At 40.2% G+C, this 24725-nt stretch overlaps 1 protein-coding gene across 1 annotated transcript; it reads right to left on the bottom strand.

Annotated features, from left to right (window-relative positions):
• Positions 1-11064: 11064 nt before the first annotated feature.
• On the bottom strand, positions 11065-12176 carry LOC104235777 (ethylene-responsive transcription factor 13-like). The gene has a single exon (XM_009789589.2). The coding sequence runs from the start codon at positions 12160-12162 to the stop codon at positions 11599-11601; it is 564 nt and encodes a 187-aa protein (XP_009787891.1). The 5' UTR covers positions 12163-12176; the 3' UTR covers positions 11065-11598.
• Positions 12177-24725: the final 12549 nt, after the last annotated feature.

Here is a 24725-nt window from a genome sequence, read left to right as displayed (position 1 = left end):
CCGATGCCTGAGCTGGTGATGCTGGAGCGTCCGTAACTAGGACCTGATCGTGAACTGGGGTGGCTAGTGGATCTGTAGGTGGTGCCCTAGTTGATGTGCGGGCTACACCCCTGCCCCTACCACGGCCTCGACCACGTCTTCGACCTCTAGTGGCCCCAACTGGTGGTATTGGTGGTCATCCATCCTGACCGGTAGCACGTGTCCTCACCATCTGTGAGAGAATAGAATAACAGAAGTTTAGTACTCGGATCAACAGATTCGCACAACAAGATTTCAAGAATATAAAGTTTTTCCTAAAGGTTCTGTAGCCTCCTGAGTTTAAATGCAGACGTATACATACCGATCCTTAAGACTCTACTAAACCGGCTCATGACTCGCGAGACCTATGTAACCTAGGCTCTGATACCAACTTGTCGCGACCCCAAATACCCCGGTTGTGATGGCGCCTATCACAATACTAGGTAAGCCAACCCAAATAAGTAACCACAGTAAATTCTTTTATAAAACAATTTTCTAACACTAATTAAGACTTAATTTTTCATAAGAAATATCTAAATCACTTAAATGTGCGAAAAAAAATAGTAAAAACATCAAATCAACACAGCCCAACTATCTGGTGTCACAAGTCTAGAGCCTCTAAATACAACAAGCCAGACTGGTTAATACATAATAAGCCCTAAAATTTATAAAACAAAGATAGGAAGGAAGAAAGCAAGGTTGCGGACGCCGTGCAGCTACCTTGCAGTCTTCGGTAAGCTCCGATAATGCTGGGGACCCTCACTCTGCCGCTCGGGCACCTAGATCTGCGCACAAGGTGCAGGAAGTAATGTAAGTATGCCAACTCAGTAAGTAACTAAAGTAAATAAGGTTTGAGTGCAGTGACGAGTAGTTAAAATCATATATAAGAGTATACAATAGAGTATCAAATCAAACTCAACAGTTTAAAAGCCAATTACTTCGTAAAAAATTCAGTTTCAATTGAGATACTTTGAAATCATTTACTTAGTAGTTTTCAACATAGGCTCCTCATAAAAGAAGAGTGAAATCAGCAAAAATGTCACAAATGGGCTCCTCGGGCAAGGTATCACTCATAAATATAGCCTCTCGGGCAAGCCTCTCAGTCACTCGTGACTTAGCTCTCGTCACACAGTACTCACACTCAACACTCAGGCTCAATAATATCTCATAGTAGTAATAATCATAATAACCGTTGTGGCGTGCAGCCCGATCCATAGTTTATAGTCGACTACGCTCACTGGGTGTGTACAGACTCCGGAGGGGCTCCTACAGCCCAAACGTCATATCGCTGCAGCGCGCAGCCTGATCCAATGTATATATCGCTGCGGCATGCAGCACGATCCATAATATATACATATACTATTGTTTCGGCGTGCAACCCGATCCGTAATATATATATATATATATATATATATATATATATATATATATATATATATATAATCCTCACCATTAGGTCCTCAACCTCTCTCAGTCATTAACTTCACAGCCCCTCGGGCATAACAGTGGAAATTAGGAAAACTCAGTCCAAACAGTTTTCACATTTTAAGAAGTAGAGTGATAAAACCAGGTTTAAACAATAAATAGGTAAAACATGACTGGGGATATGCTTTCAAACAAATAGGTGAGAAAAACAGTAAAAATGCCCCTAAGGGTCTCAACAGGTCGGCACAAGGCCCCAAACATGGCATACAGCCCATAATATAGTGTATCAATCTATATGTAATATCATAAGATTTCAAATCAAATACGCGAATTACTAGTCGCTACGGGATGGACCAAGTCACAATCCCTACCGGTGCACGCCCACACACTCGTCACCTAGCAGGTGCATCACCTTATTTATCAAAACAATACGAAATACCATACCCACAGTTCCAGATTTACAATGGTTACTTACCTTAAACTGGATGAAATACTACTCTATGATGCCTTTGCCTCTTGCCTCGACCTCAACTCGTGTCGAATATACCCAAAATCAGAATCATAACATTATAATATGCCAAGGGAACGAAGCCCATGCAAAAATAATCAAATTATACCAAAAATCTAGAAATTGATCCAAACCCGACCCCCGGGCCCACATATCGTAATTCCATAAGAATTACATCAATAGAATCCTTATCCTCCCACGAGTTTATTCATACCACAAGCATTGAAATCGGACCTCAAATGGCCCCTCAAATCCCCACTCAAAGCTCTCCAATACCAAGCTTTAATCCCTCAATTTGCTCCCTTAATTTCCACTAATACCATGATTAAACAATGGAAAAATTACCATAAACTCAAGTAACGAAGCTTAGGTAGCTTACCCAATTGATAATCTTCGATTTCCCCTTGAAATTCACTACCCTAGCTCACTTCTCGTCTTCAAAAATGGAGAACTTAGCAAACATTCGCGAAGGAAACCTTACATACTTTCTGACCCACGTATTTCGCACTTGCGGTCCCTTTCTCTGCTTCTGCACTACCACTTCTGCGGTGCTACCCACCGAACCTGCGGAAATGACTAAAAACCTCAGGACCGCACCTGCGGTCATTCTCTAGCACCTGCGCCATCACAGATGCGTCCACAAGTCCGCTTCTACGATTCTGCCTGACTTGACTCTTGGTCTCTTCTGCGACTTGCTTCTACATCTACAGGAGTCGCACCTGCGGCCTCCCAACTGCTGATGTGGTTATGACAGCAATCATAAAACTTCAGCTGCCAAACTCAACTCCAAAACCTCCCATCAACCATCCGAAATCACCCCAATGCCCTCGGGGCCTCAACCAAAAGCACGAACTAGTCATATACCAATATCCAAACTTATAACAATCTTCAAAGCACCTCAAACAACATCAAATCAACCAAATCACATCGGATTCAAGCCTAAGGTTCCAAAATATTTTGAATTATGCTTTTGATCCAAAAGTCTAACAAACCACGTCTGAATGACTTAAAATTTTGCACACACATCCCAAATGACACAACGGACCTAGTACAACTCCCGGAATTCCATTCCAACCCCTATATCAAAATCTCACCTATCAATCGAAAAACGCCAAAATTCCATTTTCGCTAATTCAAGCCTAAATCTACTTCGGACCTCCAAATCCCATTTCGATCATGCTCTTAAGTCCCAAATCATATCCCAAAGCTATACGAACCATCGGAATTCACATTCGAGCCTTGTTCATATAAGTCAACATCCAATTGACTTTTCCAACTTAAGCTCACTCAAAAGAGACTAAGTGTCTCAAACCTCACCAAAACCTCTCTGAAATCGAACCAATCCACCCGATAACATATAATACAGATGAACAAAACAATAAGAAGCAGAATGGGAGAAACGGAGCGGTAACTCATGAAACGACCGGCCGGGTCGTTACAAAGAATTGGGTTCTTTTCATGAGTTAACTGCCTTACTTTTTTTGTTTTCCTTTTCTATTACTATTACTGTAATGCGTACAAGTTATTGTGAGTGACCCGCCTTAGCCTTGTCACTATTTCATCGAGGTTAGGCTCAGTATTTATAAAGTACATGGGGTCGGTTGTACTCATACTACACTCTGTACGTTTTGTGTAGATTTTGGAGTCAGTCCTAACGGCGGTCAGTAGATTGATCGGATCCAATGCTTGTCGGAGACTTGAGGTATAGCTACACAGTGTTTGCAGCCCTGAAGTCCTCTTCTACATTACCTTAGAAGTTTATTTTAATTCAAACAGTTATGCTTTCATTCAGACTATTATTTATAGTACTCTAGTCGCTCGTGTACTTGTGATACCAATTCTGGGATTGTATCTAGATATCGTTGTTATTTTAGTTTATTCACTCTATTTTAGTTTATTCCACTTATTGGTTTTCATTTAGTTTAAATTGTTAAAAAAGACTAATAACTATTTCTAATGTTGGCTTGCCTAGCAAGTAAAATGTTAGGCGCCATCACGATCCCAAGAGCGGGAATTCTGGGTCGTAACAAGTTGGTATCAGAGCATTAGGTTTCCTGCGTCTCACGAGCCACGAGCAATCTTAGTAGACTCTGGAGGATCGGTACAGATATGTTTGTACTTATCTTTTATAGGTTGTGGAGTTTAGAAAAAACTTCACTTTTTTCCTTCTCTATCATACGATTTTATTCTATCATTGATGATTGAACTATTCTATTCTTGTTCTCTCATAGATGGCGAGAACACGTACAACACCTACAGCCGGATAGGAGCCGGAGCCCCCTATGACAACTACTACTAGGGGTAGAGGCCGAGGTAGAGCCAGAGCTCAGTCTAGAGCTCGAGCAACAGCACCCAAAGTGGAGCCTCAAATTGGTCACGAGGAGGAGGTCCCTACTCAAACTGTGCCCGTCGGACCAGCTTAAGTCCTGGAGGGATTCATAGCCACTTTAGTGCTTTAGGATGCTCTAGTCCACTTGGTGGATCTTATGGAGAGTGTGGCCCAGACCGGTGCATTCCTGGTGGCACCACCCGTCTTCGGGATGGGGGGGAGCACAAATTCCTGCTACTCACACCTCAGAGTAGGCGGTGCCCCTATATCAGACTCCAACATCCCCGTCGTTGGGATGGTTCGGTCGATTGTTGTGGCACGGGTTGGTGATAGGCCCGCTATGTCTTCTGAGGCTTTGTTGATGATGGATAAGTTTACCAAGATCTTCCTTATTCATTTTAGTGTATCTTCTGAGGATCCCCAGGATTACTTGGACCATTGCCACAAGGTGTTGCACAACATGGGTATAGTTGAAACCAATAAGGTCGACTTTGCACTATTTTAGATGACTGGTTCCGTCAAGAGATGGTGGAGATATTATATGCTGACTAGACCAGATAGTTTGCCTGCACTTACCTGGGATTAGTTTTCATAGCTATTTCTAGAGAAGTTCATCCTGGTTACTCTGATGGAGGATTACCCCAGGCGGTTTAAGCGTCTTCATTAGGGTAGTTTGACTGTTACCCAGTACGAGACTAGATTTGTGGACCTAGATCACGATGCCATTATTTTACTCCCTACTGAGAGGGAGAGCAGGAGGAGATTCATTGATGGGCTCACTTTTACTATCAGGATACGGATAGGCAAGGAGACTGGAGATGATATTTCTTTCTAGAGGACCGTAGATATTGCTAGACCGATCGAGATAGTCCATGGTCAGGAGAGGGAGCCGGTGTCTAATAAGAGGCCTCGTCATTCTGGTAGTTTCAATGGTGCCTCATCTGGAGGCAAGGGTATTTTTGATAGAGGCCATCCTTCCAGGCTATTTCAATCAGCGCTTTAGGCATCTCACAATGCTTCGGCGAGTCGGGGTCTTTATGTATCTCATTCTGGACAGCCAGCCTATAGTGCACCATTAACTCCTATTAGTGTGCCTCCGATCCATAGCTATCACCGTGGTTATCCTGCCTGTTCGGGTCAACTTCAGCTTCAGCATCCACAGCAATAAGATGGGTGTTTTGAGTGTGGAGGTACTGGTCATATGAGGAGGTTCTATCCAAATTGTTGAGCAGCATGCCATAGCAAAGTTCTTGTGCTATGGTCCTAGCACCGGTTGTTCCATCACCCACGCAGGTAGCTAGAGGTATGGGTCAAGCAGTAAGAGGTGGATCTCAGGCCATTAGAGGTGGAGTTTAGGGCATTAGAGGTAGAGGCTAGCCAGATAGAGGCCGTCCGAGAGACGGAGGTCAGAGTGGTGGGGGCCAGCCCCGATTTTATGCATTCCTAGCTAGACCTGAGGCCGAGTCATTTGGCGCCGTTATCACAAGTATTGTTCCAGTTTGCCATAGAGATGCATTAGTTCTATTTGATCTGGGCTTTACTTATTCCTACGTGCCATCCTATTTTGCTTCATATATGGTTGTGCCTCGTGATTATTTGAGTGCTCTTGTATATGTGTCTATCCTGTGGGAGATTCTATTATTGTAGATCGTGTCTATCGCTTGTGTGTGATTACTATTGGTAGTCTTTAGACTACTATAGATATACTACTTCTTGATATGGTAGACTTTGATGTTATTTTGGGCATGGATTGGTTGTCATCATTGTCATGCCAAGACAGTGACCTTAGCCATGCTGTGGTTGCCTCAATTAGAGTAAAGAGGGACTCTTAGCCATTCTACCAGTAGGGTTATTTCTTATGTCGAGGTTCGACGTATGGTCGAGAAGGGGTGTCTAGATTATTTGGCCTATGTTTGTGATTCGAGTGCAGATGTTCCTTCCATGGATTCAGTATTTGTTGTGCTTGAGTTTCCAAAGGTGTTTCCTGCAGATCTGCCAGGGATGCTACCCGACAGAATATTGACTTCTATATTGATTTGGCTTCGAGCACTCAGCCCATTTCCATCCCACCATACTATATGGCCCCACTGGAGTGGAAAGAATTAAAGGAGTAGTCGCAAGATTTGCTTGATAAGGGATTCATTAGACCTAGTGTCTCTCCCTAGGGTGCACCCGTGTTATTCATGAAGAAGAAAGATGGGTCGATAAGGATGTGTATAGACTATTGGTAGTTGAACAAAGTCAGTATCAAGGACAAGTATCCGTTGTTGATGATTTATGAATTATGAGATCAGCTTTAGGGTACCAAGGTGTTTTCGAAGATTGATTTGAGGTTTGGCTACCATCAATTAAAGATTAGAACATTGGATATCCTTACGATGGCTTTTCAGACTCGGTATGGGCATTATGAGTTCCTAGTAATGTCATTTTGGGCTGACAGATTCCCTAGCAGCAGTTATGGATTTGATGAACCGGGTGTTTAAGACCTATTTGGATTCTTTTGTGATCGTATTCATTGAAGATATCTTGATCTACTCCCGCAGTCGAGAGGAGCATGAGCAGCATCATCGGATTGTACTTCAGACTCTGAGATATAGTTAGTTATATGCCAAGTTTTGAAAGTGTGAGTTTTGCTTAGACTCAATCACCTTTTTAGGGGCATGTTGTGTCGAAGAGGGTATAAAAGTGGATCCTAAGAAGATTGAGGTAGTTCAGAACTGGCCTAGACCTACTTCAGATACAAAGATTCAGACTTTCCTAAGTTTGGTGGGTTATTATCAGCGGTTCATGGAGGGTTTTCATCCATAGTATCCCCATTAACTAGATTAACCCAGAAGGGTGCTCCATTCAGGTGGTCGTATGAGTGTGAGTTAAGCTTTCAGAAGCTCAAGACAGCTTTAACTATGGCGCCAGTGTTGGTATTGCCCACATATTCAGGATCCTATATGGTGTATTATGATGCATCTCGTATTGGGCTCGGTGCAGTATTGATGCAGGAGGGCAAGGTGATTGCCTATGTGTCACGGCAGTTGAAGGTACATGAGAAGAATTACCATGTTCATGACTTAGAGTTAGGAGCCATTATTCATGCGCTGAATATTTGGGGGCACTATCTCTACGGCGAGTCATGTGAGGTATTCATAGATCATTGGAGTCTACAGTATTTTTTCAAGCAAAAGGATCTCAACTTGAGGCAGATGAGGTGGTTGGAGTTATTGAAATACTATGATATCACCATTTTGTATCATTCGGGGAAGGCCAATGTGGTGTCTGATGCCTTGAGTAGAAAAACGGTGAGTATGGGTAGCCTTGCGTATATTCCAGTTGGTGAACGGCCCCTAGCATCAGATGTTTAGGATTTAGCCAATCAGTTCGTTTGGTTAGATGTTTTAGAGCCCATTCGTGTTAAAGCTTACAGGGTCCCTCGGTCTTCTTTGTATAAGCGCTTCAGAGAGCATCAGTATGACGATCCCCATTTACTTGTATTTAAGGACACGTTGCGGCACGGTGGTTCCAAGCAGGTTACTGTTGGAGATGATGGGGTTTTACGGATGTAGGGTCGGATTTGTATGCCCAATGTGGATGGGCTTCATGAGTAGATTCTTGAGGAGGCCTATAGTTCCCGGTATTCCATCCATCCGGGTGCGGCCAGAATGTATCAGAACTTTCGGCAACATTATTAGTGGAGGAGAATGAATAAGGATATAGTTGCATATGTAGCTCAGTGTCTGAATTGTCGGCAAGTAAAGTACGAACATTAGAGGCCTGGTGGTTTGCTTCAGAGGGTGGAGATTCTTGAGTGCAAATCGGAGCGTATTACCATGGATTTTGTTATGGGGCTCCCACGGACTCGGAAGAAGTTCAACGTGGTATGGGTCATTGTGGATAGGTTGACCAAGTCGTCACATTTCATTACAGTGGCAGTTACCTATTTTTCATAGTGGTTAGCCGAGATCTACATCCGTGAGATCATCCGTCTTCACGGTGTGGCCGTGTCCATCATTTTTTATCAAGATACACAATTCACCTTACACATATGTAGGTCCATACAATGTGAGTTAGGCACACGGGTTGAGTTGATTATAACATTTCACCCCTATTCAGATATTAAAGGATATGTTTCGCCTTGTGTTATGGATTTTGGGGGTTCATGGGATCAATTCTTGTCGCTTGTGGATTTTTCCTACAACAACAGCTACCAGTCGAGTATTCAGATGGCTCCCTTTGAGGCATTGTACGGGAGGTGGTGTCGTTCGCCAGTTACTTGGTTCGATCCGGGAGAGGCTCGATTGTTGGGCACCAATTTGGTTCAGAATACCTTGGAAAAGGTCAAGATGATTCAGAATCGACTTCGCACAGCTCAGTCTAGGCAAGCATTATGCCGACCGTAGAGTTCGTGATGTTGCATTCATGGTTGGAGAGAGAGTATTGCTCTGGATTTCACCTATGAAGGGTGTAATGAGGTTCGAAAAGAAAGGCAAGTTGAGCCCTAGGTATATCGAACCTTTTGAGATTATTGAGAGAGTGGGTGAGGTGGACTATAGGCTTGCATTGCCATGTAATTTATCAGTAGTCTATCCGGTGTTCTATGTGTCCATGCTCCGAAAGTATCACGATGATATGTCACATGTGTTAGATTTTAGCTTGGTCCAATTGGGCAAGGATTTGACTTATAAGGAGGAACCGGTGGCCATTTTACCCCTGCAGATCCAAAAGTTGAGGTCTAAGAGTTATCTTTCAGTTCGAGTGAAGTGGAGAGATCAGTCGATCGAGGCATCTACGTGGGAGTCTGAGTCGGACATGCGGAGTAAATATCCACACCAGTCCAGATACCTTTCTATGTCCGTTCGGGACGAACGTTTGTTTTAGAGGTGGAGAATATGATGACCCAAAAGGTCATTTTGATTTTTAGCCTTTAATTCCGTGTTTTAAGACCTCGACTAGCACATTTAGTGTTCCTCGATTTGCATGTGCAGTCCATTTCTTGTTCTGAAAAGTTTTTATGTGAAAAATTTAAGAAAATGTGAAAACTTGCATTAAAACTCATTGAGTTGACTACGGTCAAAATTTTGTGTAAACGGACCCAGATTAGTGTTTTGACGGTCCCAGTGGGTCCGTATCGTAATTTAGGACTTTGGCATATGCCTGGAATCAAATTCGGAAGTCCCTAACTTGAATTAACGTGATTTGTTGAAAACTAGTGATTTGAAGGCTTAAAGAATTTCCAAGTTTGACCGTAGGTTGATTTTGTTACTACTGGGTTCCGATTTTGGTTCTGGAACTTGGAATATGTTCATTTCACCATTTATGACTTGTCTGCAAAATTTGGTGCAAAACGGAATTGATTTGACGTCCGGTTGTAAATTGTATGTTCTTGAGTTTCTTTAAAAATTTCTTTCATTTTGATGTTGGATTTGTAGCTCTCAGTGTTATTTTGGTGTGTTGATCATGCGAGCAAATTCGTATGATGTTATTACACTTGTGTGCATGTTTGGTTTGGAGTCTGAGGGGCTCGGATGAGTTTCTGATAGGCTACGGATCGATTTTGGACTTAGGAGCAGTGTTGGTTTCAAGATTCTGGTGTCTGGTGCTTTGTTCTTCACGATCGTGAAGTCACTCCCGCGATCGCAAGGAGTAACCTAGGCTAGGGTGGGATTTCCTCTATGCGAACGCTAGGTTGATGTCGCGAACGCGAAGCGGTGGTGGGATCACCCTTCGCGAACACAACCAAAGCTATGTGAACGCGATGGGTATGGACCTGGAAGGGGGATCATCTATGTGTTCTACGCGAACGCGATCAAAGGGCCGCGAACGCAAAGGCTAGGGGGCAGACGCTCAGTGACTTAAATGTCCCAAAGACGGAAACTTTCTTTATTTTCCACCATTTTCACATTAGAGCTCGACCTAGAGGCGATTTTGAAGAGAAAAGTTATCCCCACTTTGTAGATTAGTATACTTTAACTCGTTTTCTTTCATTTTCATCAACACCCATGGATTTCTAACCTTAAGCTATGCTCTTTCATGGTAGAAAATTAGGGATTTCGGTAGAATTGGGGGTTTTGTAAAATTGAGATTTAGACCTCAAATTGAGGTCGGATTTCGAAACTAATCACATAATCGGACTCTTGGGTGAATGGGTAATTATGTTTTGGCCCGAATCTCGGATTTTGACCAAGCAGGTCCGGGGTTGACTTTTGACTTTTTGAGAAAAGTGTAAAGATCTTTGCTTTATCTATTATAATTGATTTCCCTAAAATTGATTGATGATATTAAGTCAATTTTGGTTAGATTCGATTGGTTTGGAGGCGAATTTTAGAGAAAAGGTCCCAGTTGAGCTTTGATTTGATTGCGGAGTGAGGTAAATATTGGATCTAACCTTAATTTGAGGGAATTCGGAACCTTGAACTATATGTTATGTGAATAACATGTGTAATAGCTTATATGCGTGGTGACGGTGTATATAAGCCGTCAAAATAATTGTTTCCATGTCCTTCTCGCTCTTCGTGAATTATCTCTCTATGTCTTAATTGGTACATACTTTAATTACCTTCTATGTCATAATTTATTACTTGTCATTAATTATCTTTGTGAAGAAGATTGAGGAGAAAGTGGAAAACTAGTTTTTGTAAGAGATTACTGTTTGACCAAAAATTAGTTTTGAGAATAAACAATTAAATTTCTATTTTTCAGGGCTACTAGCAATTTATTTGATCGAGACAGTTACAAATAACAAACAATGATAAATAAGAAATAGCGAAATAGATTAAATAGAATGGTGAAGAGGAGAAAATGCTTCTAAATTTTCAATCCCCCAGCGATCTCCGATAGCAGGTGTGGTCGAATTGCGAAGCTATTTAAAAGAATCTAATTCAAGATGATGCTTTGTATTCAAGAGAGTTTTTCTTCTATTTCTAATGCTCCTACCTTGGAGCATTGGGGCAGCCTTTATAGTGGTGGGGAAAACTGTCGTTCCGAGTTTCGGGCCAGTACACCAAGATATTAGCTAAGAATCGAGCCAGTACGCCAAGTTATTAGCTAGTGGGAGCAAGATCCTCGATAGTAAACGTTGATATCCACGGCCTACGGATAAGGTTGATCGAGTCTCCGAATATACGCATCCACCTTTCGGATGCTTGACATTCCGATGACCACTATGAGTATCTCATCATAGAAGACGGATCATGTTACATCTCAAGCAAAAGCTAGTACGACTGAAACTAATTTACATATGTATTTCTCATTACAAGTAAAACTTACTCCTCAGCAAGAAAAAGAAATTTACTCTCAAATAAAATACACAAGCAAACATAGAACCTAGTTACACAAATAGTTTTCTTGGTGTTCCGTTTTCAGATGACGACTCCGGCGAGTGCGAGCGACGCCTAGGGTTCACTCTAGCCGGCTCCGGCATGCCTGAGCCGACTAAGTGAGGAAAATTGAGCCGTGCTTTCGAGCCACGAATTTTGAAAGCGGCTTGATCATAAGCCAATGCTGCATCCTCCGGTGTCTCATATGTTCCTAACCATAATCTTGCATTTTTCTTATTCGGATCCCTTATCTCCGCCGCGAACTTGCCCCAAGGCCGCCGCCTTACGCCTCTGTACCGCTTCCAATCTTGTGGCGCGTTTGCCACCTTCGCCGCCACAGTCTCCTTATTATTAGTCTCTTCAAATTCATGAGACTTTTCAGTGGCGCCTACTAAAGTAGGGTTTATCAATGGTGTTAATTCACCATAGTAAAAGTTGTTTTCTGTAGAAGGAGAGTTGCTAAAACTTGAACTAGGGCTATTGGAATCCATAGCTGAAAAGATTTCTGGAATATTAGAATCATTTAGAAGATGATGCTGTATGGATTCAAGGAGGGAAAGATCAGCTGAATTCATTTTTTCTCTTCTTCTTTTTTTTTTTTTTCCTTTTGGTGGAGTTTAGGGTTTTAGAACGTACAATATTTATATATATGCCTGACAGATGGGAACTAAGAAAGGAATTCTTTCTAAATAAAGTTTTTTGGAAATGCCCGCGAAGGTTCCATTTGAAGCACCTGCATGGCATGGTTATTTTTGTTTGAATATATATTTTCCTACAACAATATTAAATTTATATGTTTATTTGACAATTAATTTGTTTTTTTTTTTTTTGGTCAGGAGTGGTCGATGTAGATCATGTCTTGTAGTAATTTATTTATTTATTTATTTGGGCAAAACCCCACGTTTCACGTTTATTTCTTTTGGGTATTATAATCTTAGCTCTTTTAGATCGATCTCAAAGCTGGAAGCTTCTTCTCTATATCTCAAAAGTTGTACGGAAGTTAGCAAATGAAATGCAAGTTTTGTAAAGTAACGTTCTCGAGAATATGATTATTGTAGCATTTGTCTTTAAAAAAAGTCGATTTGATATCTTATTTCAAGGATTTTAGATTGAAAAGAGATAACTAGAAACGTACAGGGATTTTGAATTTATTAACATTTCTGAATAATGACATAGAATCTTAGAAAAACAAAACCCGCGTTAATTTCTACATTTTAGTTCTTTTTTGCTTTTTTCTCAAAGGTTGTGTGAATTTTGCAAATGCAAGTTCTGAAAACTGAAGAGCTATCTTTTAAATTTAAAAAAAAATCTCATCTTACTTCCGGTGTTTTTGATTGAAAAAGAAAATTGTAGATTATAATGACTTTGAAATTTTAATATTTTTTAACAAAAAGCATAGATTCTTAGAAAAAATTACTATCTCATCTCTTGCTGTGTAACCTGACAGGAGACAGTAAATTCAGTTTCACAAACATGTTCAGTCGTAGTAATAGAGGGAGGATATTGTGGTTCATAACAATAATTCCCAAATAAATAATCTTTTCGATCCACAGATTTAACAAGACAATAGAGAATATCGAATTGAACAATTAACCGGAAAATTGGTACCAACAGTTTGCTTATATTGAATTATCAAGATTGTTTTCCCCAATAACTAATTTTTCACGAAAGAAGAAATTAAATGATTTTCCTTATATGGAACTCAGGTTTTCCTTATAAGTATGTCAAATCTTACTTCATAGTATTAATTTTAAGCATTAGACATTGTCGTCAATCTTTAGTACTCAAAACTATCACCAAACACTACTTAACCATATACATATCTGTATTGGGAAAAACTGAATTTACATTGTAGGTGACGTGGCATGACACGTAGACTGGTCAAACGGTCAAAACACAATAAATAGCCAAGAGGCACGGGTGACAACAGATAAGGGAAAAAGAAAGCAACATTGGTGCGGACCGTTACTAAAATAGGTACGAGTCTCGTACCTATCCAAGTCATCTAAAGACCGAAGATCGGAAGAAGTTGAAGATACGAATCTGATGATGTAAAAGAGTTTAAATATAGCATTAAATATCAAATACGTTAGAATATTTGTTTTAAAAATAAATGATTGTGTAACGTTTCTTTTAATGTCATTTATTGCTCATAATTGCCTCATTAAGACAAAGGCATTACCTCTTCTCCTAGGATTAGCTATAAAAGGAGAAGAACTCACCATCTGTAAGGATACGAAATATTATTGGGATCTTACTGTAATACAAAACTATTTACTGCTTTACCATCATTCTCAAAAGTATTTTGTTTTCGTCTCCTGATTATCAGTAACCCGAATTTCTTTTTAGCCTTGACCAAAGACTCAGATTTTTGGTTAAACAAATTGGTTCCGTTACCGGGAATCTGATAATCTTTTCCTTTAAGCTATATCTTGTCCATTGTCGTCACCATGTCAAACAACAACACCGACAATAATAGTAATAACACATTGGGAAACCATGAAAATCAAATCCATCAAAATCAAGGTGACATGGTTCCCTCCCCTCCAGATTCACCACGTCAATCTCGTGAAGGCACTCCTGTTACTGAATCCTGTGCTGATCAACAAGAACAATCTGAACACTTTGAAGGAGTTACAACTGAAGCTTTACAAAAGCTAATTGATGCACAGGTCGGCAAAGCCTTCAGGCACTTGTTAGTCGATTGCTTGCTGCACCACCCACACCAACTCCTAATAATAATATATTGGAGAATCCCCGTTCTGGCCTTGATAATTCTGGAAACGGAGCAACCCCCAGTGAACCACAGGAAGGGGGACCAGGTAATTCAAATAATTCATATTTGCAAAATTTAGTACTAACCTTGCAGAAACAGATTAAGGAACAAAATGAGCGTATTGAGCGAATCCCTGGAGTTTCGCCTGTAATAAAAGGAGTAGACATGGACAAATACTCACAACAACCTTGGAAGCCAAGTGCTGCTCCCCTTCCAATTCCGAAAAAGTTCAAAATGCCTGACATCCCGAAATATGATGGTACTACAGACCCACGTGACCACGTGACTGCATTTACAACAGGCGTGAAAGGCAACGACTTGACCAAACAAGAAATTGAATCAGTACTGGTCAAGAAATTTGGAGAAACACTCACCAAGGGTGCATTAACCTGGTATTCTCTTTTATCTGAAAATTCTATTAATTCTTTTGCTGAGCTTGCAGATTCTTTTATTAAAGCACATTCGGGAGCACAAAAGGTTGAGAAAAGAATGGAAGATATTTTCAAAATCAAACAAGGGGATTCGGAGTTGCTTAGAAATTTTGTTGATAGATTCCAGCGTGAAAGAATGACTCTACCTCGTGTGCCTGACAACTGGGCTGCAATAGCCTTTGCAAGTAATTTAAATGACAAAAGTTCTGAAGCCACGAGACGACTCAAAGAAAGCCTTCGAGAATTTCCTGCAACCACGTGGAATGATGTTTACAACAGGTATAGTACGAAGCTGCGAATTGAAGAAGATACCGTACCTAAGTTTCATCATGAAGAAAGGGGTGGTCCCCGAAGATCAGAAACCGAAAAAAGATCAGGTAAAAACAGGTACGATCCATATATGGGACCTGCAGAAAAAGACCCACGGTCGAAACAAGATAGCCAGCAATATGATCAAAAATCGAGGAACAGGGACTCTGGTTCTTCTTCAAAGTTCAGGAATGATCGGAACAGACAAGAATCACGAGATGATGACAGAAGTTTAAAGGCACGATTCGGTGGATATAATTTTAATGTCTCTACCTCCGAGCTCGTAGCTGTTTTATGAAGCATGGGAGATAAGGTACGGTGGCCAAAAGAGATGCGGTCAAATCCAAATAGACGCAATCCAGATCATTGGTGCGAATTCCATAATGATCACGGGCACAAAACTTCAGAATGTAGATTCTTGCAGAGTGAAGTGGATCATCTATTGAAGCAAGGGTACCTCACTGAGTTATTTAGCAAGAAAGGAAAACAAGCTTATATGAAAAACAGGCAAGAGCCACCACAACCTCATTCACCCAAGAGGACAGTGAATGTGATAAGTGGGGGAGAAGATATTCACGGCATAACCTACACAGCCTCCAACAAGGTTTCTAAGGTAACAATTACACACGGGAAACGGGTGCGGCAGGTCCTAGAAAATGAAAGTATTTCGTTCGATGATGCAGATACCGAAGGAGTGACAACTCCACATAATGACGCACTGGTAATATCTTTACTTGTACATGATACTAATGTAAAACGAGTTTTGATTGATCCAGGGAGTTCTGTAAATATTATACTACTAAGGGTATTACGTGAAATGCAAGCTGAAGACAAAATGATACCCAAGGCGCACACCTTGTCAGGCTTCGACAATTCAAGTGTGGTAACAAAAGGAGAGGTAATTCTAACAACTTTTGCTACGGGTGTTGTTAAAGAAACTAAATTTCAGGTAGTTGATATGGAAATGGCCTACAATATGATCATGGGCAGACCATGAATACACGATATGGATGTTGTCCCATCAACTCTACATCAATTTATTAAATTTCCATCACCATGGGGAATTTGCCAAATTCGTGGGGATCAGCAGATGGCTAGAAGTGTCAACGTTGTAACAAGTACGAGCACCGTAAATAAAGAAAAATAGCAATTACAGGAAACAGTTGAAGGTAAAAAAGATCAAACTTCAACTGAACAAGAAAAGACAGATTTGGACTCAAGGCCTGACACAATTCAGGAACCTGAAGAAAATGAAAGCATCAAAACGACAATTGAAGAGCTCGAGGCAGTGATATTATTTGAGCAATGGCCTGAACGGAAGGTTTATGTCGGAGCCAATTTAAGCTTAAACATGCGAGGTATGATAATCGAATTTTTAAAAGCTAACTTAGACTGCTTTGCTTGGTCCCACGCTGATATGACAGGGATACCACCGGATGTGATGACTCACAAACTCAATGAGGACCCTTCTTTCACACCAATAAAGCAAAAGAAAAGAAAGCAAGGTGCTTTCAAGAACCAGGTGATTCAGGATGAGGTCCAAAAATTATTAAAAATCGGATCGATCCGTGAGGTAAAGTATCCTAATTGGCTAGCTAACACGGTGGTCGTACCCAAGAAAAATGGTAAGTGGCGCGTTTGTGTGGATTATACCGATCTAAACAAAGTTTGTCCAAAAGATTCCTTTCATTTACCGCATATAGACCAACTAATTGATGCAACCGCAGGTCATGAACTTTTAAGTTTTTTAGATGCATACTCGGGATATAATCAAATTAAAATGGATCCTGGTGATGAAGAAAAAACTTCTTTCATCACAGACAGGGGGACTTACTGTTATAAAGTAATGCCCTTTGGTCTCAAAAATGCTGGGGCAACCTATCAAAGGTTGGTCACCAAAATGTTCCAAGAACATTTAGGGAAAACAATGGAGGTATATATAGACGATATGCTCGTCAAAACCCAGCGATCTCATGATCATATTTCTCATTTATCTGTTACATTTGAAATTTTGCGAAAATTTAATATGAAACTCAACCCAGAAAAATGTGCATTTGGAGTTGCATCAGGTAAGTTTTTGGGTTTTCTTGTTTCTAACCGTGGTATTGAAGTGAATCCTTCTCAGATCAAAGCAATAGAAGAAATCCCTGATATCCTTACTAATAAAAAGGAAGTACAAAGATTAACGGGAAGAATTGCAGCTTTGGGGAGATTTATTTCCAAATCCTCAGAAAGGTGTTTTAAGTTTTTCTCTGCACTCAAAAAGCAAGATCATTTTGAATGGAATGAAGATTGTCAACAAGCCCTTAGAAATTTGAAAGCTTATTTGTCAAAACCACCGTTGTTGGCAAAACCAAAGGTGGGGGAAAAACTTCTCATCTATCTGGCCGTATCTGAAGTCGTGGTGAGTGTTGTTTTAGTCCGCGAGGACCAAGGTAAACAATCTCCTATTTATTATGTAAGTAAGTCCTTATTGGATGCTGAGACACGATACCCACAGCTAGAAAAATTAGCATTAGCTTTGATCATGGCATCTAGAAAATTAAGACCTTATTTTCAATGTAATCCCATTAATGTAGTTACTGCTTTTCCGCTTCGAAATATTTTGCATAAACATGAACTTTCAGGAAGATTAGCAAAATGGGCTATAGAACTAAGTGAATATGAAGTTGTTTATCAACCCAGGACTGCTATAAAATCTCAAGTACTAGCTGATTTCGTGGCTGATTTTAGCCAGGGGATGCATTTAGAAGCAGAAAAAGAATTACTAGTTTTTAATGGTGCAAACCCGGGGACTTGGGTTTTATTCACTGATGGTTCATCTAATGTAAAAGGGGCAGGCCTAGGGATAGTCCTCGTACCACCTGCGGGTGAGACTATTAGACAGGCTATAAAATGTCATTCTATAACTAACAATGAAGCAGAGTATGAGGCTGTAATTGCAGGTTTAGAATTGGCACGAGAACTCGGCATAACACAGATTATAATCAAGAGTGATTCTCAACTCGTGGTCAATCAAATGCTGGGGACTTATACAGCCAGAGAGACGCGAATGCAAGAATACCTCGTAAAGGTAAGGGAGTTGATAAAGCAATTCCAAACTTGAAAAGTAGTGCAGATCCCAAGAGATGAGAATGTAGAGGCAGATGATTTAGTAAATCTCGCATCTGCAGCAGACGTAGCAAACGATACAAATGCTTCAGTCATACATTTATTTCATTCCGTTCTCGAATCTGATAAAAACGAGGTAAATTTTAATCATTTAACATGGGACTGGAGAAACGAAATTGTTGCCTTTTTACATCACGGTACCGTGCCTAATGACAAAGGAAAGGCTCACGCGCTTCGCAAAAAAGCTGCTCGATATTGTTTATATCAAGGAAATCTTTATCGAAAGATGTTTAGTGGACCACTAGCAAGGTGTCTCGGACCCTCTCAAACAGAATATATGATGAGAGAAGTGCACGAAGGACATTGTGGGAATCACGCAGGGGGACGGTCACTGGTAAGAACATTAATTCGCACAGGATATTATTGGCCTAAGATGGAAGAAGAAGCAACCAGTTTCGTGTCCAAATGTGATAAATGTCAAAGGTACGGCAACAATATGCACAGACCAGCTGAGTTACTACATCCTGTTATAGCCCCGTGGACCTTTATGAAATAGGGAATGGATATCGTAGGTCCACTTCCACAAGAAAAAGGTCAGGTAAAGTTTCTACTTGTGCTTACAGATTATTTCACTAAATGGGTAGAAGCAGGGGCATTTAAATAGGTACGAGAGAAGGAAGTTAAAGACTTCATATGGCGAAATATAATATGCCGTTTTGGAGCACCAAAGGAGATCGTGTGTGACAATGGACCACAATTCATTGGAGCTCAAATCACAGAATTTCTTCGAAGTTGGCAGATCAAAAGGATAACGTCTACGCCATACCATCCAGTAGGTAATGGACAAGCGGAATCTACTAACAAAGTCATTATCAACAACTTGAAGAAGAGGTTACAGGATTCAAAAGGTAATTGGCCTGAGGTGTTACCTGGAGTATTATGGGCTTATCGTACAACGACCAAAACAGGCACTGGAGAAACACCATTTTCAATGGTTTATGGTGCGGAAGCCTTAATTCCAGTTGAAATAGGTGAGCCAAGCACACGGTACGATCAGGCAACGGAGGAATCTAATGATGAAGAGATGCGGGTCAACCTTGATTTACTTGAAGGAAGAAGAGAAGCTGCATTGATAAGGATGGCAGCACAAAAGCAAGTAATTGAACGATATTACAATAGGAAAGCACGCCTCAGATTTTTCAAAATTGGGGACTTCGTGCTTAAAAAGGTGTTCCAATCTGCAAAGGCTGCTAACTCAGGAAAGCTAAGTCCAACATGGTAAGGACCGTACAAAGTCCGTGACATTGCGGGAAAAGGAGCATACCAGTTGGAGACAATGGACGGCAAAGTTTTACCCTCACATTGGAATGCCGTCCACTTAAAAAGATTACTTTTGAGAAAGTACCTACGGTCAGGTATCACCATGTTAAAATTTCTCTCTTGGATTATTAATGTTTTACTAACGATTTTATATGCTAGGCAAAACACCCTAACTCGTGCCAAATGATGAATCACAACCTGCAAGGCAAAATGGAGTATTCTTAAATTCCCAGCCCAGGGTTACAATTAATCTGATGGAATACACACGAGTTAGGCAGTCTTCATCTATAATCGCACCTCCGAGTCCCGTATATATTTCTGTTTCAGGAAAAGGGCCAAAGTAAAAGAAATAAACAAGTGCTCGAGGCTTCATACTTCACCGCTCAAACACTTGGGGGACTACATATTGTACACAGATACGTGTAGAAGTGCAGATACGAATATCGAACAAAAGTCGGCCACAAAGAGACAAGTGTTGAGAAAAAGTTACGAAGTCTTCAGCATTCATGAGAACAACAAAGTCATCTCTCAAAACTCATAAACAAAGTCACCTCTCAAACCCTTCTTAATATATAAAGATAGGGTCATGACTATGTACTGAAACAGGTTATGAAGAAAAACCTTGTTTATTCTATGTTATGTACAAATCTGTTATAAAAAAACAGTTACGAGAAAGTTGTAGATGTATTGTAATACATGTAATAGTCAAACACTTGTTAAAGTTCATGAATAGAAACTTGCCAAAGTTGTTTCATACAAAACGTGTGTATTCCTATTTCTTTCATCGTATTATAAACACCATTATGAAGTTGAGACGTCTTCTTCATTAAGTGTCGATAAAATAAAAGGGCCCTCTTTTATAAGCCTCATGTTGATAATCCATGAGAAGAATCATTAAGCATTTTAAAAGAATAAAAATGATAAGCTATTCTATAAGTCCTAGATAAATGGGCAAGAATAAAATATACGGAAGTACCAATAAAAACTTCTTAATATAAAAGACTAAGTACAAACTTAGTCAGCAAAATATTTGTTTTTTACAAATGCCCCATTATGATAACTGGGGACTTCGTCAAAAGATACCTTAAAGTTGCCAAGGGATAACACCACCAATTAATAAAAACAAAAACAGCAATTTCATTTTCAGCTAGTCACTGAAGGGGTTAGAACATCAGAAGTTGCAATTTCATTTTCAAGAGCAATTTTAATTGGGCTTGGAATATTGAAATCACCGAGGGGAGCAAGAATCACAGGAGCTTCAGCTTCCATGGAAGGTGTCATAGAAGTTTCACCCTCGGGAGCCGGAATTGCAACCTCAATTGCTGCAGTAGCCACTTCTTCATTTAAAAGCTCTTCCGTTCCAGGAGCTTCAAGTGCAGGAGAAGGAGTATCAATAGGTTGTTGACTTTTCTCGATAGTGTCTAAGACTTTGGCTAATTCAGATTGCAAATCGAAGCTTTCCTGAGCAGCTTCCATTAGAGCATCACGGCGAGATTTCAGGAAAGCCCAACTCACCTCTATGTTGAAGTTCTCCTCCAGAAGTCCATACTCCCTTTCCCACATAGCAAGATCATTCTTCAATATTTGATGTTCAGCTAAATGGGAATCAAGGGAAGCTTCAAGGGAGGCATGAGAGCTCTTCAAAGCTCGAATCTCGTCAGAGGAGGTATGTAAGTCAGCTTGAGCTTGAGTCAAGCTTTGCACTAATTCTCTTGCATATTCTTCTTTCTTGGCTAAAAGTGCCTTAAGCTCCCTGACTTCTTCACTAGCCTTTGATAATTGTTCTGACATTGAGCACTCCAAAAGCTCTTTATCTCTTTTAAATTGGCTTGAAGAAGCCTTGGCAGTCGCTAGTTCAGAAGTCAAACCACGCTTTTGTTGCTCCAGGAGATTTCTACTTTCTTGCAACTCCTCTATGGTCCCCTTAGCATTCTCAAATTGTTCTTTCCAATTAGCTGCTTCAAGCTGGGCTCCCCTGGCTATTTCCTCGGCCTCATGGATGGATTTCTTAGACTCACGGGTTTTTCTTTCCAGAAGGGAAATTCTTCCCATCAATTCGGTACCAATAAGGTTAGCCTACAGAGACAACTCATAGAAATGAGGATTTGTATATCGAAAATAAAAAACTTGTTGGTAAAGGAAAAATAGCTTCAAAGTAGAATGAACTATGTCATTCATCAGAGTCAGGCAGCTGTGGCTCTCCATCTTCTTCTTCTCAATATCACCGATTAGAGGCTCGAGCCAAACATCAGCTCTACCAGTCTTTCTCAAAAGGTTATGGTTGGTAGGAACTTCAAGAATAACACTTCTCATAGCCATGGTTCTACTGCTAGAACCCGCCTCTGTATGCTGAACGAAGGGAGGAGGAGCCATGGAATGAGGAGTAGTAGAAAAGGAAAACACAGCAGCAGGAGCCATAAGAGTCAAAGAAGGGATGGAAGGAGAAGATGAAGAAACTGACACAGGAACGGAAGCAGGTGCAGTTGAAACTGGCAAAGGAATGGAGGAAATAGGAACGAATGAGGAGAGAGGAGCTTCATCAAAAACAGGGTCGGGCTCGCCACTCTCAAAACCACTATCAAAAAGACGCTGAGTTAATTCATTAGTATCTTTTGGCACGGTGTCCTCGTCAGAATGAATCAAAACAGGCTCGGTGGACAAAGTTTGAGCAGGGGTATCCTCAATTTCATCACTATTAATGACTCGTCTCCTATCTCTTGGCCTGGCAATTAAAGAGGTATCTTCCTCTTCCTCATTCTCAGAACTTTCTCCTATAGCTTTCCTTTTTGGAAGCGAAGCTCGAGCTTTGTTCAAATCAAGTGCAGCATTAGCAGACATGTGAATGGTCATAGCTACTTCAGCTGTCATTCCTCTAACACCAAATCCTGATCAAAAGAAGGATACATAATCAACATTGAGAAAAAGGTGCTTGGCATGTAAAAAACGTGTAAAAAGGGACATACCATGTGTTTTCACCTTCCAGCCATGTAAAGAAGAAATTGATTTCCAAGTTCTTTGATCTTTAGCAGCAATCTTCAAAATTGAATCGAACCAACCACGGAAGTTAGGAATAAGTTCCACATATCCCATGGTTGCTACAAAAAAACCAAAAAGAGACGAAGTGAGAAAAAGAATCAGAATTCTCAAAAATAGGTGCGGTAAATAAAAGGAAACTTACGTGCAAAATTCCACTTCTCAGGGAAGGGAATATTTGTTTCACCAAGAAAGTCCACCGTACGTACAGCAATGTAACGGGTGTACCATCCACGATCCTTGTCATCTTCAGGGTTTACCAAAACCTTTTTGCTTCTTGCAGTTAAGGTAAAAACCCCATGGCGCATTAAATTGGGATGGTATAAATGAATAAGGTGAGAAAGGGTGAAGTCGACATTGGCTTTGGCAGATAAGTATCTCAGACAAGCCACTGCTCTCCACACTAGGGGACCGACTTGGGCCAAACAGATTTTAAAGAAACGACAAAAGTTAATAATGACTGGGTCAACCGGAGGATTAAAACCCAAAGTAAATGGGTAAGTATAAACGAAAGAATAACCATTTCTAAAGGAAGAAATTCTTTGATTTGGGGAAGGAATTGACATTCGTAGACTATTGCTCCAGTTACAATCCCTTCTGATGGTAGGGATTGTAAGCTCGGTTACTAATGAAGGATAAGTGTCAGCTTTTTCTAAATTTGCAATTTGTCTTTGAAGAGACGTTCTATCACTCCCAAAAGACAAATTACTGGGAACAATTTCATCGACTAAAGGTTCTTGAGAAGAATCAAGGATTTCTTTACCTTTAGAAGAAGGGGTCTTCGGAATAGAACTCCCGATATTAGGAGAAGAAGAAGCAGGACCAGATAAACCATCACGAGCGGACCCTAGGCCCAAGCTCCGAAGCCTACCTCCTCTGCCTCTCATATGTCTTGTAGGGGCATTGGGGAAGTGATCAAGAATTGGAACTTTTCTAGGGTTAGGGTTTGGAGATGACATTGTTGAAGAAGGGTGTACTAAAAGGGAGAGAAAATACAAGTAAGTAAGAAATTGCTTGTTGAAGATCTATGAAGAAGAAGGTAAACGAAAAAGGGTTAAAAATGCTTATAATGACAACCGTCAAACTTAGAAGTGCAATGAAGGAAAGCTTATAATAAAGGCAACTATCATTTCGTGAATAGTGTAAATGAAGAAGTCTCGAAAAAAGGGGTAGAATTGCAGAATCAATCAGAAGGTGACACGTATGTAAAGCATTAAATGGAAGGGACAATTGAAGCGTCAGTATTTGTCATAATATTAATTACGGCAAAAATTTCCTTTTTATGAAAATCCACTTCCCAATTATTTACTTGATAAATAAATGGAAGTGGGGGGACTATCTGTATTGGGAAAAAACTGAATTTACATTGTAGGTGACGTAGCATGGCACGTGGACTGGTCAAACGGTCAAAACACAATAAATAGCCAAGAGGCACGGGTGACAACAGATAAGGGAAAAAGAAAGCAACATTGGTGCGGACCGTTACTAAAATAGGTACGAGTCTCGTACCTATCCAAGTCATCTAAAGACCGAAGATCGGAAGAAGTTGAAGATACGAATCTGATGATGTAAAAGAGTTTAAATATAGCATTAAATATCAAATACGTTAGAATATTTGTTTTAAAAATAAATGATTGTGTAACGTTTCTTTTAATGTCATTTATTGCTCATAATTGCCTCATTAAGACAAAGGCATTACCTCTTCTCCTATGATTAGCTATAAAAGGAGAAGAACTCACCATCTGTAAGGAGACGAAATATTATTGGGATCTTACTGTAATACAAAACTATTTACTGTTTTACCATCATTCTCAAAAGTATTTTGTTTTCGTCTCCTGATTATCAGTAACCCGAATTTCTTTTTAGTCTTGACCAAAAACTCAGATTTTTGATTAAACAATATCATCAATGGCATGTTGTACGGTTAACACATGTCATCTATGTCCCAGCCAAATACTAAAAGTTGATCGAGCTAGATTAATGAATTCTCAGGTAAAAACCATTTTTAAAATAAAATAGTTTCTGAGAAAAACATTTAATCTCAAATCACACACACCCTTAATTCCAAATAAAAGTTGATAGTTTTGAGGCAAAACACATTATTAATGCCAATTATTTCACCTTTTCTACATTTCACTGTAAAGAAATTTCAGATTAA

The sequence above is a fragment of the Nicotiana sylvestris genome, chromosome 1 (genome assembly GCF_000393655.2).
Source record: "Nicotiana sylvestris chromosome 1, ASM39365v2, whole genome shotgun sequence".
NCBI lineage: Eukaryota > Viridiplantae > Streptophyta > Magnoliopsida > Solanales > Solanaceae > Nicotiana > Nicotiana sylvestris.
The sequence above is the reverse complement of the archived record's forward strand: the minus strand, read 5'-3'. Positions and strand labels throughout refer to the sequence as shown.